Here is a 15,030-nt window from a genome sequence, read left to right on the forward strand (position 1 = left end):
ATTAGCTTAGCAGAGTCTAAGATTGATGCTCATTGCTCATATACAATACTATAAGTTAATAGTTTATTTTAGTGCAGAAAATAAATGTATATGATATTGTGGAAATTCAGTCATGCTCCACAGGGCTGCCAGTGTCTGCCTGTCCAGGCCCAGTGCTCTACTAATACGGCTGCTCTGAAGGGACATCTTCCTTTGGGAACACCCCCCAAATGTCATTCTGAATAAAAATATAAGGCCCCCGAATGGTCGGGAAACAAAATTAATTGCCTGAAAAGGAACGAGTCGCTTTCATCCGAAGCAATTTTGCTCGCCGTGCACATGTCTACTTCAACTGTTATTAAAAAGAAAACATGTCACCTGAATTTCAGCTTGAGTGACAAATCAATATTTAGTCAATAAATAAACCATTTTATCATATTAATCATTGAATCCTTTCAAATTCTGTGTTTGGAGATGTATACTACTACTATTATATTTATACAAGCTAAGACTGTTCAGTGCACATTGAGCTTCTTGGCTGGGCTTCCTATAGGATGAAAGGTGCTTGTCTATTCTGGATACTAAGAAATAAGGAAAATAGTGCGGAAACATAATACAATTCAGTATGACCTAAATGCTCTTTAATCAAGTTTGAAGCAATAAAATCATGAAAGCCAGCAGGAAAAGAAGATTGAAATGAAAATGTAGTTTGGCCTTTAATACTAGCCATATTGATCTAGAACGCAGAGGCTCTGAAAATAATGATATTTACAATGATTATGGTATTTTTAAATGAAAAAAGCTATTTCTTGATTGTAAGTGATTTTAAAAAGAAATGACTCAAGTATATAAAACATAATAACATGTATTGTAGGTACATGTACTGTATGCATTTACGGCACTGCAGATATCTAACGTTTCCTACCTAAATCAAGCTATCTGTTGTTATTCAGTTTCTTTCCTGTTTGAACGTATTTGTAAATTCCTGACACATATAGCAATCCTTCTATCTTTCATGGTTTAGTTCAAAACAGGCCCGGACTGGGACAAAAAATAGGCCCGGGCATTTAAGCCAGAGCAGCCCATATTTATTTATTTATTTATTGTTAAAGCCCACCCTTCATGTACCATCTTTGCATTTACTCATTCACACAAATCATTAACACATTCATTAATGCAGTCTCACAAATCATTCAAGCAATTCATCCACACATGAATTCATTAATTGTCATACACATTCACACAATTCATCCACACATTTATTCATTCATTCATTCTCATACGCATTCACACTGCCCCTTCTCCCCATCTTATCTGCCCCTTCTATGTCCCCCCTTTTCACTATGTACCCCCTTCCCCACTTCTCAATATGTATCCCCTCTTCCCATTTCTCACTATCTAACCCCCCTCTGCCCCTTCTCACTGCACCCCCCTCCCTCACCCTACTTACCTTGTTGCCGGAGCAAGCAGCAACTGCGACCGGGCCCGCGACAGGGCCGGATTGACTTAGGGGCTGATGGAGCTGCAGCTCCAGGCCCCTACCTTAAAATAGGCCCAGTTAGGACTGGGCCTATGCGGCCTCTATGGCTGCATTAACGCAGGGCCCCTTAAGCCTGCCGCAACTGCGACCGGGTCCGCCACTCTAAGGGGCCGAGAAGCCCCCACCAGGGCCGGCCTTAGGGGTCTCCGGCCGCACAGGGCTTAAATTAAAGGATCGGGGTTTTTTTTTAAACTTTATTTAACATCCTCCATGTTAAATAAAGTTAACAAAAACTTTATTTAACATGGAGGATGTTAAATAAAGTAAAAAAAACCCTGATGTTTTAATTTAAACCCTGTGCGGCCGCACACCCGTAAGGCCGGCCCTGGTGGGGGCTACCCGGCCCCTTAGAGTGGCGGACCCGGTCGCAGTTGCGGCGGGCTTAAGGGGCAGGTGCCCCTTATGCCCTGCGTTAATGCGGCCGTATTTTAAGGTAGGAGCCTAGAGCTCCATCAGCCCCTAAGTCAATCCGGCCCTGCCGCGGCCCGGCCCACCGGGCAAATGCCCGTTGCGCCCGATGGCCAGTCCGGGCCTGGTTCAAAATGTACGATACATTTTGTTATTCTACGAATAAGATTAAGTGGTGATATATTTTCAATGTATTAATATATTAATTGTAATGATGATTTCATCATGTAACATTTTGCCTTATTCGCATTTTTCATTTTTTGGTTGGAACGCTTAATTGTAATGTGACACAAAAGCAGACACTGAAAGGTTATCGGCATACAACATTTTTATGTGATTAAAAACCATACATAAATTCGTAAGAAGATTCTCTATTTGCAATGTTTCTGCCTCTTTCGCAGCTTTCTCCATTATCACAGCTATTTCCTGGGCTCTTTTGAAAGTCAGATTAGCCTCTGTCAATAATTTCCTTTAAATAGCTTCTGCTTTAAGGCCCATAACAACTTGGTTTCTGAGGGCTATTGATAACTAGTTTAAAAAATTACAGGTGCTAGCTAACTTATGTAACGCCTCTGTTAATTATTTCACGTTTTTGTGGGCTGTCTACTATACAACTTGTAGCGCTCTGAAATTTTTAGCGTCTGTGAGTTAAAGTAATGACTTAAAATTGCATTTATCTCTTCAAAATCATGTCATACGTTGTACACCTTTTTAGTGACAGTAGTTACTAGACTTGTGCATTCATATTCGGGAGAACATGAAAATGAACGCGAATAGTGCATTTTCGTTGTTAAAACTGAATATCGAATAAACTAATATGGCGCTGGGTAAACGTACACAAAGAAGCAAAACACAACCAATGATGGCCAGCTACCCTTCATTGGTTGATGCTGGATGAGGCCCCTGCCGGTGACCAATAGAGTCGATCATACGAATCTTTAACTCCTGGAACCTCCCCAGGCCAAGTTTCGGCCTTAGGAGTTAAACGTCCATACGAGCAACTCGAATGGTTGCCGGCAGGGAGCTCCTCTGGCATCAACCAATGAAGGGCAGCTGGCAGGGAGCTCCGCTGACATCAACCATTGGTTGATGGCAAAGGAGCTCCCTGCTGGCAACCAATAGAGTCGTCGTTTAATGCCAGCAGCACCTAATGACATAAGTGCATCTGACGGCTGGATATCACACCAAGCAACTGCCCAGTGCACCAGATGGACAGTCTGGGCCTGCTGCCCGTGTTCCACCTACTCTCTGCCTCTTTAAAGGATAATTGGAACTAACCCTGCTCCTACACACAGCAAGCCCTTTGAGTATAGCCCCATACCCCCAAGAGAGTGGGAGCTTTGGGCAGCCAACCCTGGAAAGTTAAAACATGAACAGTTTTAAAAAAATTGTTTAGAAATCATCTTCATACCCTGGAAAAAGAAATATATTCTACAAGAAAACAAAATCCCTCACATTGACCATTTTAAATTGATTCAGCAGAAATGAAAATGTTCCGCAAATATTAAGGGTAAACCTGTTTAGCAACATTAACATGAACATATCGCATCATCTTTACGTTAACAAATAATGTAATAATGTAATAGAAATTCAGAGTGAAAAGGATGCATTGCATAGCTATAATTCTTCTGACATATGCTCCAATGACCAATCAGATTAACCCTGTGTATTACTACAATAATGCCAGTATAGTATTATTACAATAATGCCACACAAAGGGAATGTAAAGGCTTGTGATGCATCAGAAACAGCGCTGGCAGATGCTGAACTTTTAACCTTAGTAAGTATGTCAATAAGCCTTTAATTTTCTCTGTCTGCAACAGTGCTTATTATTTCAGCAGTTATTATAACAGATGGTACCTAAAATGTACATGATAGACAGACTAATTTCCTCTAGAGGCATTTGTTCTGGTTTGGAGGCTTTCTTTGAACGAATGATCCATTTTGGGACAACCCAGAGTGTCTATTCAATGAAATTACAAAGCAATATATACAGTGTATATATATATATATATATATATATATATATATATATATGTATTGCTTTTGACTTGATAAAGGGAGGTTCAGAATCTTGAAAGCTCATCTTTAAAGTGGAATGCTAGTTCAATATTATTATTTATTATTATTATTATTTATTATTTATTATTATTATATTACTGGACTAATATATATATATATATATATATATATATATATATCAGGACTAAGCCCAGGGTCACTGATGCCTGGGTGAAAAAATGTTGGAACCCCCAGGTGGGTGAGGCAATATTGTTAACTCCTTCCCTTAACAAACATAACCCCTTTGACCGCACCAATTTCTATTCCACCTATTTGGGCCCCCCAACTTTACCATGTAACATGTCACTCACTTCCCACAGTGCCAGCGTTGTCCCTAAACAGCTTGTCAATGCCATTTTTGGCCCAAACAGGTTGTCAGTGATACCTGTGAAATTTGTTCTACTGACTGTAACAGCGTTGCGGAATCTGCCGGCGCTTTATAAATAAATGTAATATAATGTACCTGTGCCCCCCAAACTGCACTAAATGTGTTAGTGACACCCGTAGCTCTAAAGAAGCAGCTGAGCGAAAGGGGCAAAGCCGTAGCTATCTATTTTTACCCCAGAGGCAAGAACAGAAAATTGTGTCCCCACTATATCTATACAATGGTTATTTTGAAGAAAAGTAGATAAATAAATAACAAGGAAGTTAAAACTGCAGAGTTGGGCATAACTCCCAACAATATATATACCGAGCCTGACAGTGGTATACCACAACATCCATCACCACAACCACGACAGTACCACTCCTATCATTATATAGTGTTTCAGACACTGAGGTGAGTATAGTGTATGTCTTCTCATTATAGTAAGATAGACACAGAGAGTAGAACGGCATATCTCCCATCACTATATACTGTGCCAGACATTGACGGTGGTACAACATAACTCCCAATTTCACATCAGTATATTAATATCACTTTTTAATTGTATGTGCTGGGCCATTGGTTCAAGCCTTCCTAGGTTTCACACCAAATAGCTGTATTCTGTCCAGTAATGATACAGGACCAGCGTGAAGAAACTATAAAAGGTTGGCCAATCAGAATGCACAATTAAGAATATGAACACAGATCAACAAATTAAAGTTTTATGGTGCGATCAAGTGAAAAATGCACATTAGTATTTATGGTCGCACACCCAAGGCTAGCTGTGGCACCCAGATTGCATCCACAAGACTTGCCCAGCACTTATAATTGCATCCACATGACTTGCCTTAGCACCCAGATTGCACATATAGGACATGTCGCAGTACCCAGTTTGCATACATACGATGCCCCAGCACCCACATTGCACACTGGGAACTGCTACCTTTCTTTCTCCTCCTCATTATCTTTTTCCATATAAGTTTCTCTTTATTTATTTAAATATTCTTACCACCCCCTTTTCTCACTACAGTCTCCACCTCTCCCCCCTTTCTCAATATCTACCCCCTCTACCTCCCTTTCTAGTTCACTTACCCTGCTAAATTCCTGCTCTGGGAGCGCAAGGCCTCTGTCTTGCTGCTCTGATGCGATGCACACAGCTTCACTGCATGAAGGGCTCAGCATAAAGTGCTAGCATTGAGACCGTCCTCCCACCAAGGAAATCAGGGCAGCAGGGCGGGTGGCAGCAGGGAGAGGAGGAGAGAGCAGAGGAGAGAGTGGGGCGACAAATGGTTGCAGGAAACTTTTTCATGAACAATAACTTGGTGCCCCTCTCTCTCCTCCACTCCTTGCTGCCTGGGTGCTGTGCACACTGTCTACCCGCCTCGTCACAGCCTTTTTATTAATTGGGCAATTATGACCAACAGAAGACTTTACAAAATCTTGGAGTACCAGATGTAGTATTCAACCTTTGCAATTACTTTCAGATTGAGCATATGCAAGTTGTAGTGAAGATAGCTTTGGCAGCTTTTACTTGAGTACACGAGATCAACTCATATGCTCATAAATATAATTTGAGTCGACTGACAACCATTAATTACCGTATTTATCGGCGTATAACACACATCTATCTATAGATAGATAGATAGAGAGATAGATATATTAGTGTATAGACCACTAAAGCAATTTCTTTTGTTTTTGCAGCAGGAAAGGGGCATATTTGGGTAAAAATCAGCTAAGGATATCTTAAGGATGTGCTGTTCCACTTTCCACTGTAATTTTACTCGCTAGTTTAAGCTTCAGCAGATCGGTCATATTCTTTCCTCTAAAGGTTTGACCACATAAGTAAGATTATGATACATGTGTGTGTGAGTGGTAAGATACACCAGGGGCGGAACAATAGGAGGTGCAGCAGTTATATACTGCTTGTTATGTCTTAGTTACAGTGCTGTAGAATATGAATGCACTATATAATACAATAAATAATAGTAATATGTGCGTAAGTATGTTACTGTGTAGAAGTATGTTTGTGTCTGTAACCGTGTAGAAGATTGTTACTGTGTGTCAGTATGTTAGTGTGTGTAAGTGTCAGGACTCTTAGGGTGAGCAGGTTGGGTAGGAGTCCAGTCGCAGGTGATACTAGGGGCTCTGTCTGTACCCCACGCTGCATCATAACTGGCACAGGCACAAAGGCAGATGCACCACAGCAGGATACAGACTCCTTGAATAGGGCACATGGCTGGAAACTCCTCGGACAGGACCCAAGGCTGGAAACCCTAGGCAGGACACACAACAGGAACACAGCTGGAAGTTCACAGAGGGTGAGGTTCACGGCAGGACTCCCTCAAGCTGAATTAACACCAGGAGATCAAGAACAAGAGCCAAATCAGGAGCCAAGATCAAGGTCAGGATGAGCCAGGTCAAAACAGTTAGAATTCAATGGAACACTGCTAGAAACAGCACAGGGCCAAGAAGTAGAGATTTTATTTTATTATTTTGTTTTGGTGTATTTGTTGTTCACTTGTAAATTTAATCATGGAGGATATGTTCTTGTTCTTACGCCCAAGTTAAGTTATGTCACAACATATATAAAACCTTATGCATCATAAATATAATATAGCTCAGGCTGTATGACTATTCAATGTCTTAATAACTACTAAGCAACAATAATCCAAATTGCAGTGTTTGTGCTGATGTTGTAGAATTCCAATGATATTTTCATAATCAAAAAATATTGAAAAGTCGATGAAAGACCTATACAGAGTGTTATTACTGGAACAGACACAGTAACTTTAACACGCAAAAGAATGTCAACATCAATTTAATAACACTTAGTGGAACCAAATCTATTTAAATATGCCTGAAGCATACATAGACCTACGTCTAACAAAAATAATCAAACACAAAAAATGTTTAATGAACAGGGACAGGATATGTTTATTAATCATTCCATGCAACTGAGGAGGCTTGCTAATGAATTCATGAAGCCAAACATCTCTAAATGAATTGAAATTCTATTGCAGTCATGGTGCAGCATAGATAGATGCTAATGGACACAACGAGACAAACACATTTAATGTGTAGTGAGAATTTTAAAAACTAAAAGTTAACTTTTATTTTATCTGGTTGGGATCAACACAGCGTGTTGGATGCCTCACATCACACAGGGAGTGTGTGTTGTTAGGACTTACCAGCATGCTTGTCCCATGCTCTGGAGCTGGTCTCACTGCAGTAGTCATCAGAGGACAGCGAGACCAGCTCCAGAGACCTCCTCTGCCCGCTATAAATCTTCAGAGGTAGCGGGCACCAACTCCAAACCCGCTACCTCTTAGCCTCGAGACTGCAAGGCAGACCTCGCACCTCCCTGTTGGGGTGTGCGGTCACGTGATCGCTACTACTCGCGCCTGCATGAATGACGTGCATATATGACCTCAGGTGACCCAATTACCCTGTTTTCACTCCAGGCAGCCTATATTAGCTCAGAAAATCCATTCTTTCAGTACCCTTGGGTGGAGTAGCCTGTGTCATTGCTCCTGCTTGATTCTGATGCGGATTAACCCAGCTTGTCCTTTGAGTATGCTTCTTGGTTCCTGATTTGGCTCCGTTCCTGCGCCTGTTGACTCTGCTTCTGGATTCTGACTTGGCCTTGATATTGTCCTTTTGTTCTGACCCAGCTTGTTTGACTACGTCTCCTTCGGATCTCCTGCCTTCAGTTTCTTCTGAGTTGTTCTCTGAGGCCAGGCCTACTCTACTACAAATCATTACATGTGCTAGAGTGAGTGTGGAGTGTTTATGTGGAAGTATGTATGGGTTGGCATGACTGTGTGTGTGTTGGCATGAGATTGTAACTTTGCGAGCAGGGCTCTCTCCACCTAATGTATCAGTTTGTCTTAATCTGTCAATTCTCATCTTGTCATACCCCTTGAATATATGTATTGTATTAAGCGCTGCGTAGATTGTTGGCATTATATAAATAAAAGATAATAATAATAATGAGTGTGTGTATATGTGTATTAGAGGGAGTGTGTGTTAGCGTGAATGTGTATGTATAAGTCTGTGTGTGTAAGCATGAGTGTATATGTGTGTTAGTATAAATATGTATGTTTAAGTGTGTTAGAAGAAGTGCGTATTTGAGAATGTGTGTTAATATTAGTATGTGTGTGTTAGCGTAAATATGTGTGCCAGTATATGGTAGTTACCGAGGAGGGGAGGTGGGCAAAAGGCTAATTGGGCCATCTGGTTCTGCCTTCCCCAGACCAGAAAGTGCCAGCAGTCCCTTGATAAGGAAGTTACAAGTACGGTATTCCATTATACCTATGAACTGATACAGTGTTGACTGTAAAAAGGATTGAAGTGCTCTCCACTATGTTCTGGAAATATTTATATATGCATAATCTGAGAAGAGATAGGTTAACAGCGCACTGTTTCTAATTTTTATTACATACTAGAGGCTGCCCCTAGATTTTGGTAGTCCCTTTTTGCCTTCAGGATATCTAGGCAAGGATCAGGTGATAGAGTTCACTTGAATTGTTTTAGACATTCATTTTACGGACGGTTCCAGTCAGCCTCCGGGGCTTAAAAATTCTAGGGCATGAACGCTTTATCCTCTTATTTCACTTGGGAAAAAGAATCTAATGAACAGATGAACAAAGTATGTTCTGACCTAAATGCCTAAACTTCCAAAAAAGCTGTATATATCTAATATACCATTTCATATGCTCTAATTATTTAGAGATAGAAGTACTTAAGGTGCAAAATGTAAAGGTTCTTATGGTAAATCTTAAGAAAGGGAGTTAAGAGTTTATTAACTCTTTGTATGGGATGGTCAGTTGTTTTTTTCAAGCTTGTCTGGGACTTTTTATTTAAATAGTAGAGAGGTCTCTTTTGAACAGAATCTTGGTGGCGTCATTTCATTTGCTTACTGTTTTGATTATACACATGAGGTAAAATATGAATAACATTTTATATAATATGCATCACATGTTGAATGTATTTTATGATATAAAAGAAATGTTTCTAACTTACCAATGAGAGGCACAGAATCTGATGTTGCAGGCATGATCTCTGCTACCAGCAGCATGAACACAGTCAATGACAGAAGCACTGTAATACCTTTAGTTAAGAAAGAAAAATACAGCAAACAGAAAGCATTACTAAAACAATAGTGTATTATTTGTGAGGCGTTCGGTGCCTACTGATTCTTGAAATATAAAAATAAAAAATATAACAATGTTATAATAACGTAGTAAAATGGTTGATGTAGGAGACTTAGTGTTACTGTAATGCTACTGCATTTACAGCGGTAGCCATTCCCATTTGTCTATTTTATTTGTTCTGGTAACATTTTGCAAGTAGCAGTTACAAGTACATGTCCAGATACTGTGTGCGTGCACTGGAAAGATCATATCCCTCAACAGTCCCATTATCCCCAGTAGCTGTCCCACTGTCCTAGTTTTGGAGGCAGTTTGGACCATGGTACAGTTGGGCTCTCTTCCACACACCTGAAATGGTGTGGGGTATGAAATCTATTCAGCTGCACCCAATACATTACTTCATTCACTGATGAACCCAGCAGTACCTTTCCATGCCATCTGTCCATTAGCCTGCCAGAGAAGGTGGTGATGTATTTAGGAGCTGCCTTAAACCAGACCAAGGGCAGTTGTGCTCTCTACTGAGCACCACGAAACATTCTATTCAATAAAAATGGTTGCACTATTAGACATCGACATTTGATGAGTGCATGCTATCTTCTTGTTAGTTTGATTACTGCTATACAACAGAACAAGCAAGATTGATATGTGTGTGGACATTGCACCTACTGAATTATTGGACTTTTGTTTTTCGCACACTTTTTATTACTTCCATCCAGATTTCAGAGAACAGGTCACAACTCTCTCTTCCGTCTTGAAAATATATATTTTCCAACGTCTGACACATTGCAAAACAGACTTATGTCTTATATATGTTACATCTCTTTAGATTTAAAGACCTACCAAGAGAAATCTTCTCTCCTGAATCGGCTGGTAAAAGGAACACAAGTAATGCCAGTCCAGATATAAGGACACAGGGTACTAGAAGATTTAAGCCATAGTATAATGTACGTCGCCGCATTGTAACCGTATAGGTAACATCAGGGTATGGTTCCTTACAGCAGTCATAATACAGTTCATTTCTTTTGCCTGGTACATCTACATGAAGAAATATAGAAAAGAGATTAAACCATGTTACCCTTTTATATATTACATTTATTTACTTATAAAAGTCATTTGAGATCATATTTTCCAATTTCTTCTCTCAAAAAATGTTTTGTAGGGACACCAAAACCTTATGACAAAAGAGCAGTAGATAATTTTATTTCAAAGATCAAATGCAAGGATGAGAGACCACAGTCTAAAACTACACAGCGGTAGCTTTTAATGTAATACAATAAAATATATCTTCAATGAGAAGATAGTGGTTAAGTGGAATTGTCTTCCTGCAATGGCAGAAGTTACATGGATGTATAAAAAACGACAATCCAGTACATGTGCAAAGGAAGTTTAATAAAATTGTGCAAATATAGACTGGATGAATGAGGACTGCAAAAAACTTGCGGGCGCGGGGGCGGTCTTGCTGGGCTGCGGGCGAGAGCGGGCAGTCAGGCACTGTACCTGCGGGTCCTGGTAATCCCGCGCAGTCCCGCAAGGCTGCCTTCCTGTGACTCCGCCTTGTTCCTGGGCGGAGCAAGAGAAGAGATGCTGTGAGGGAACAGCTCGAGGGCAGCCTTGCGGGACTGCATGGGAAATCAGGTAAGGAGGCGGGCGTGATTGGCCACAAATGTGGCGGGAGTGGGCGGGATTGGCCACAAATGTGGCGGGAGCAGGCGGGAGCGGAACACCCACATTGCGGGAGCGGGATTAAAAACATTGGGAGCGGGATTAAAAAAGCCGCCCCGTGCAGGGCTCTAGATGAATGGACAAGATAACATATATCGATACCTCCATCAAGAATTGCACACTCATTTCGATTTTCGAGATTGCAAACTTGTTTGAGCAGAGCCCTATTTATCTTTTGTTTCTGTAAATCCAAATTGTTATGCAATGCATTACTTGTTATGTCATACCTGCTTACCCACTGTACTGATATGTTTTATATATATATACCATATATATATATATATATATATATATATATATATATATATATACATGTGAGTTATATTATGATAGTAGTATTTAAGTTCATAAATGAAAAATAATACTTTCTTCCAGGCATGAGGCAAACAATCTTTTCCTTATGGACAGCCTTCTAAAAGAGCAATGATTCACTCAGAAGCACCAGTTGTTTTGCTGACCAATGGAACTAGGAATCTTGATGCACTAAACTGAACCAAGTAATTTGTAAATCATTCTCTTAGTGAATGGTATATAACTGGATCACTAGCAGTGTTGGTTTGATATGAAAATGTCTAATAATACATTTACAAACAGTGAATAAAATTATGTCTCACATGAAACAAATTATATGACCAAAAGTATGTACACTCCCCTCCTGTGTATTGAGTTTAAATGTTTCAGCAACACCGATCGCTGCCAGGTGTATAAAATCAAGCACATAGGCAGCCATCTTCACAGACAATCATTGGCAGTAGAACGGGTCGTACTGAACAGTACAGTAAATGTGGCACTGTCATAGGATACCACCTTTGGCACATCAGCACAAGCACTGTGTGTCAGGAACTTCATGAAATGTGTTTCCATGACTGAGCAGCTGCATACAATCTGAAAACCATTATGAGCAATGCCAAGCATCGGCTGAGTGGTGTAACCCGCCACCGGACCCTAGAGCAGTGGAAATGTGTTCGCTGGAGTGATGAATCATGCCGCACTACCTGGAAGTCTGATGGATGAATCTGGGTTTGGCAGATGCCAGGAGAATGCTACCTATTAGAATAGATAGAGGCTACTTTGAAGATTGGTGGAGAAGGGATAATGGTCTGGGGCTGTTTTTCATGGTTTGGGCCTCTTAGTTCCAGTAAATGGCAATGTTAATGCTGCAGCATGCAAAGAAATTTTTGACAATTGCATGTTTGCAACTTTGTGGTACCAGTTTGGGGAAGGCCCTTTCTTCTTCCAGCATGACTGTGCCCCTGTGTGGAATGCTGATGACGAGCAAGGCCTTCTCATCCAACATCAGTGCCTGACCTCACAAATGCTCTTTTTGGCTGAATGGGTGACAATTCTCACAGACACACTCCAAAATCCCGTGGAAAGCCTTCTCAGAAGAGTGGGGGCACTTATAGCCGCAAAGTGGGGCTTTATCTTAAAATAATCTTAAAATGCTATATATGTGTGCAGGAAATTGGCGTGTAAGGGTATATTTGAGCAATATACTCTATGGATTAATCATCCCTGAGAGAATGGGGATTATCAACCCTGCTTGTTTCTGTTTATTTGTTTAAGGTTTATGCAGGGTGAGGTCTTACAAGCCACCACTAAATTCCAAGTCACATTTTTAACTCAAGGCAACTCATTGGTAAATTAAGCTTTAAATTGACTAATTTTTTTCTGCTTTCCTGCAGACAAATGTATGTGTGCTGCAAGTCATTTTTTGTGAGTCCTAATGCGAGTCGGCTTTAGTGAACTCAAGAGTTGATTTGCAGCTTTAAGCTCTCAGTTTCTTAACACTAGCAGTTTAAGAGTTCACAGCTATTGCTATGAGACAAGAACTGTAAATTCAGTCTCATGATTTCAGGCTAAATAAGGCAGTTTCTATAAATAGATCTACAAGCAATCATGTTGATGTATAGTTTTTCTAAAATCCATACACTGTTATAAAATATTTATAGCCGTTACTATGATGTCTGTGCATTCTAGCATATTGTAGTATATGAGACAGTATGGTTTTTTCTTTTAAATATAAAAAGCAATGACCTGTATAAATTTGTTTTTAATTATTAAGCGGTACGTACAAGAGTACAGTTAAGGTAACTGCAAACTGAAACACAATGGTGTTAGCTCTCTTGGGTTACATATTCTTTTAATTTGTTTTATTGGCTACAATACCAACATATAGTTTGTAAAAAACTGTCAAGCCAAGCAAGTGAACAATCTGATAGGGATCCTGCCCTTGGGGCATACTGGAAAGAAGGTCAAGTAAATCAGGTTTGTAATAATCATCACTGGGCAAATATATCTGCAATTTAGAAGCCAATGTAATTTCTGTAGAAGACGCAAACAGATATATAGGCTCAATGTATAGCGTCACAAAGCCTTAAGTATCAGCAGTAACCTTTTACAAGCTCATGGGTTTCATCCATCCAAATGTTCTCACCTTACCTACAAGATCCCATTCTCCATTCGAAATGTAATTTGAAATATCAGCCTCTAGCATCTGGAGATCTATCAACCTGCCATTGTACGTCCATGATCCAAACTTTAATTTGCATTTTTGGACGTCAAAAGGAAACCACCGAACATCAATGTAACAAGTACTCTTCAAAATACCTGAAATATAAAGTGGAAAGCATAAATTAAATATTCAAGAACAGTGTAATTAATTCGATTTAAGCTTGAATTAATTATGAACTTCCATTTTGGGTATTTGATTTAATTATAGTTTAATATATCATATACTTTTTTTGCCTGTCAACCACAATAATGATACATCACTATAATATTATATTATATATGCAATATTTTCAGGGAATAGGAAAGGAATGAGATGTGGCAGCTAGTAGAGTAAATGGAACGGAGACATCCATATAATTGACAGTACTAGGCAAGGATAAATACCCATAGCTTTAATTAATATGATCACAGTATATTGTTGATCCATGGATGAATATAGTCGTGGCAACTGTATTCATCCATGGATCAACAATATAATGTGATCATATTAATGATATCATTGATCATATAAATGATGTCAAGAGGGATGAAGCAAACAAAGAAAATGATTGATTGTTATTTTTCTTTCATTTTTTTGGACCAAGAGTAGCGAAGGGGATAGAGATGTGCGCCACCTTTTACAACTTTGTTATTGTGATTTCATTAGATTCCCGTTTATAAGTAAATTACTTAAATTATGTAAAGTCTAATGCTAAATTAAGAGCTCAGTGCAAATACCATATTACATTTGCATTAATGTACATTAGATAAGAGGTTAATATGTTATTTTCCCGGTTCAGTGAATTACACAAATAAGAATATTAAAATATTACCATTGGTGTGTGTGGATAAGTTCTAATGTTTTGAACAATAAAAACATACAGCATGGTATTTGTCATCACATGAAGCATCATATCATTTCTAGAGACATATTTTTATTCATTATAACTTAATTAAATCTCTGTGCAATGCATCTATTTATCTTTATGAACATACAAGTACGAATTTTATTAAGCCCTGCAGAGCAGATAGATTATAAACTCGTAAGAGCAGGTATGTTGTGAACTTTAATGTAATTGTTAATTTTAACTATGGCACTATGGGATTAATATTATAAATGAAATGTGACGTAGCTTGTTACCAGCTCTAATATCTTAAATAAAACCAGGCAGATCACTCAAATCTCTTCATAAAATTTTGCAGAAAGATGAAGCGCACAAGCAAACCAGAAAACTGAACAACTACTAAGAAAGCGGAAACATTTTATGATAAATTATATTTTTTTTATGATAAATGATAGTGTAAAAATTAGA

General features: G+C 39.2%; 1 protein-coding gene across 1 annotated transcript in view; it reads right to left on the reverse strand.

The window, feature by feature from the left end:
- LOC128488556 (neuronal acetylcholine receptor subunit alpha-7-like) overlaps window positions 1–15,030 on the reverse strand; it is a 47,264-nt gene that overhangs the window by 5,929 nt on the left and 26,305 nt on the right. The window contains exons 6-8 of the mRNA XM_053461681.1: window positions 13,667–13,834; window positions 10,343–10,537; window positions 9,375–9,461 (exon numbers count right to left, since the gene is read on the reverse strand). Of these exons, the coding sequence (XP_053317656.1) occupies window positions 9,375–9,461; window positions 10,343–10,537; window positions 13,667–13,834 (450 nt within the window). The remainder of the gene's footprint in view (window positions 1–9,374; window positions 9,462–10,342; window positions 10,538–13,666; window positions 13,835–15,030) is intronic.

Source organism: Spea bombifrons, chromosome 1 (genome assembly GCF_027358695.1).
Source record: "Spea bombifrons isolate aSpeBom1 chromosome 1, aSpeBom1.2.pri, whole genome shotgun sequence".
Classification (NCBI taxonomy): domain Eukaryota; kingdom Metazoa; phylum Chordata; class Amphibia; order Anura; family Pelobatidae; genus Spea; species Spea bombifrons.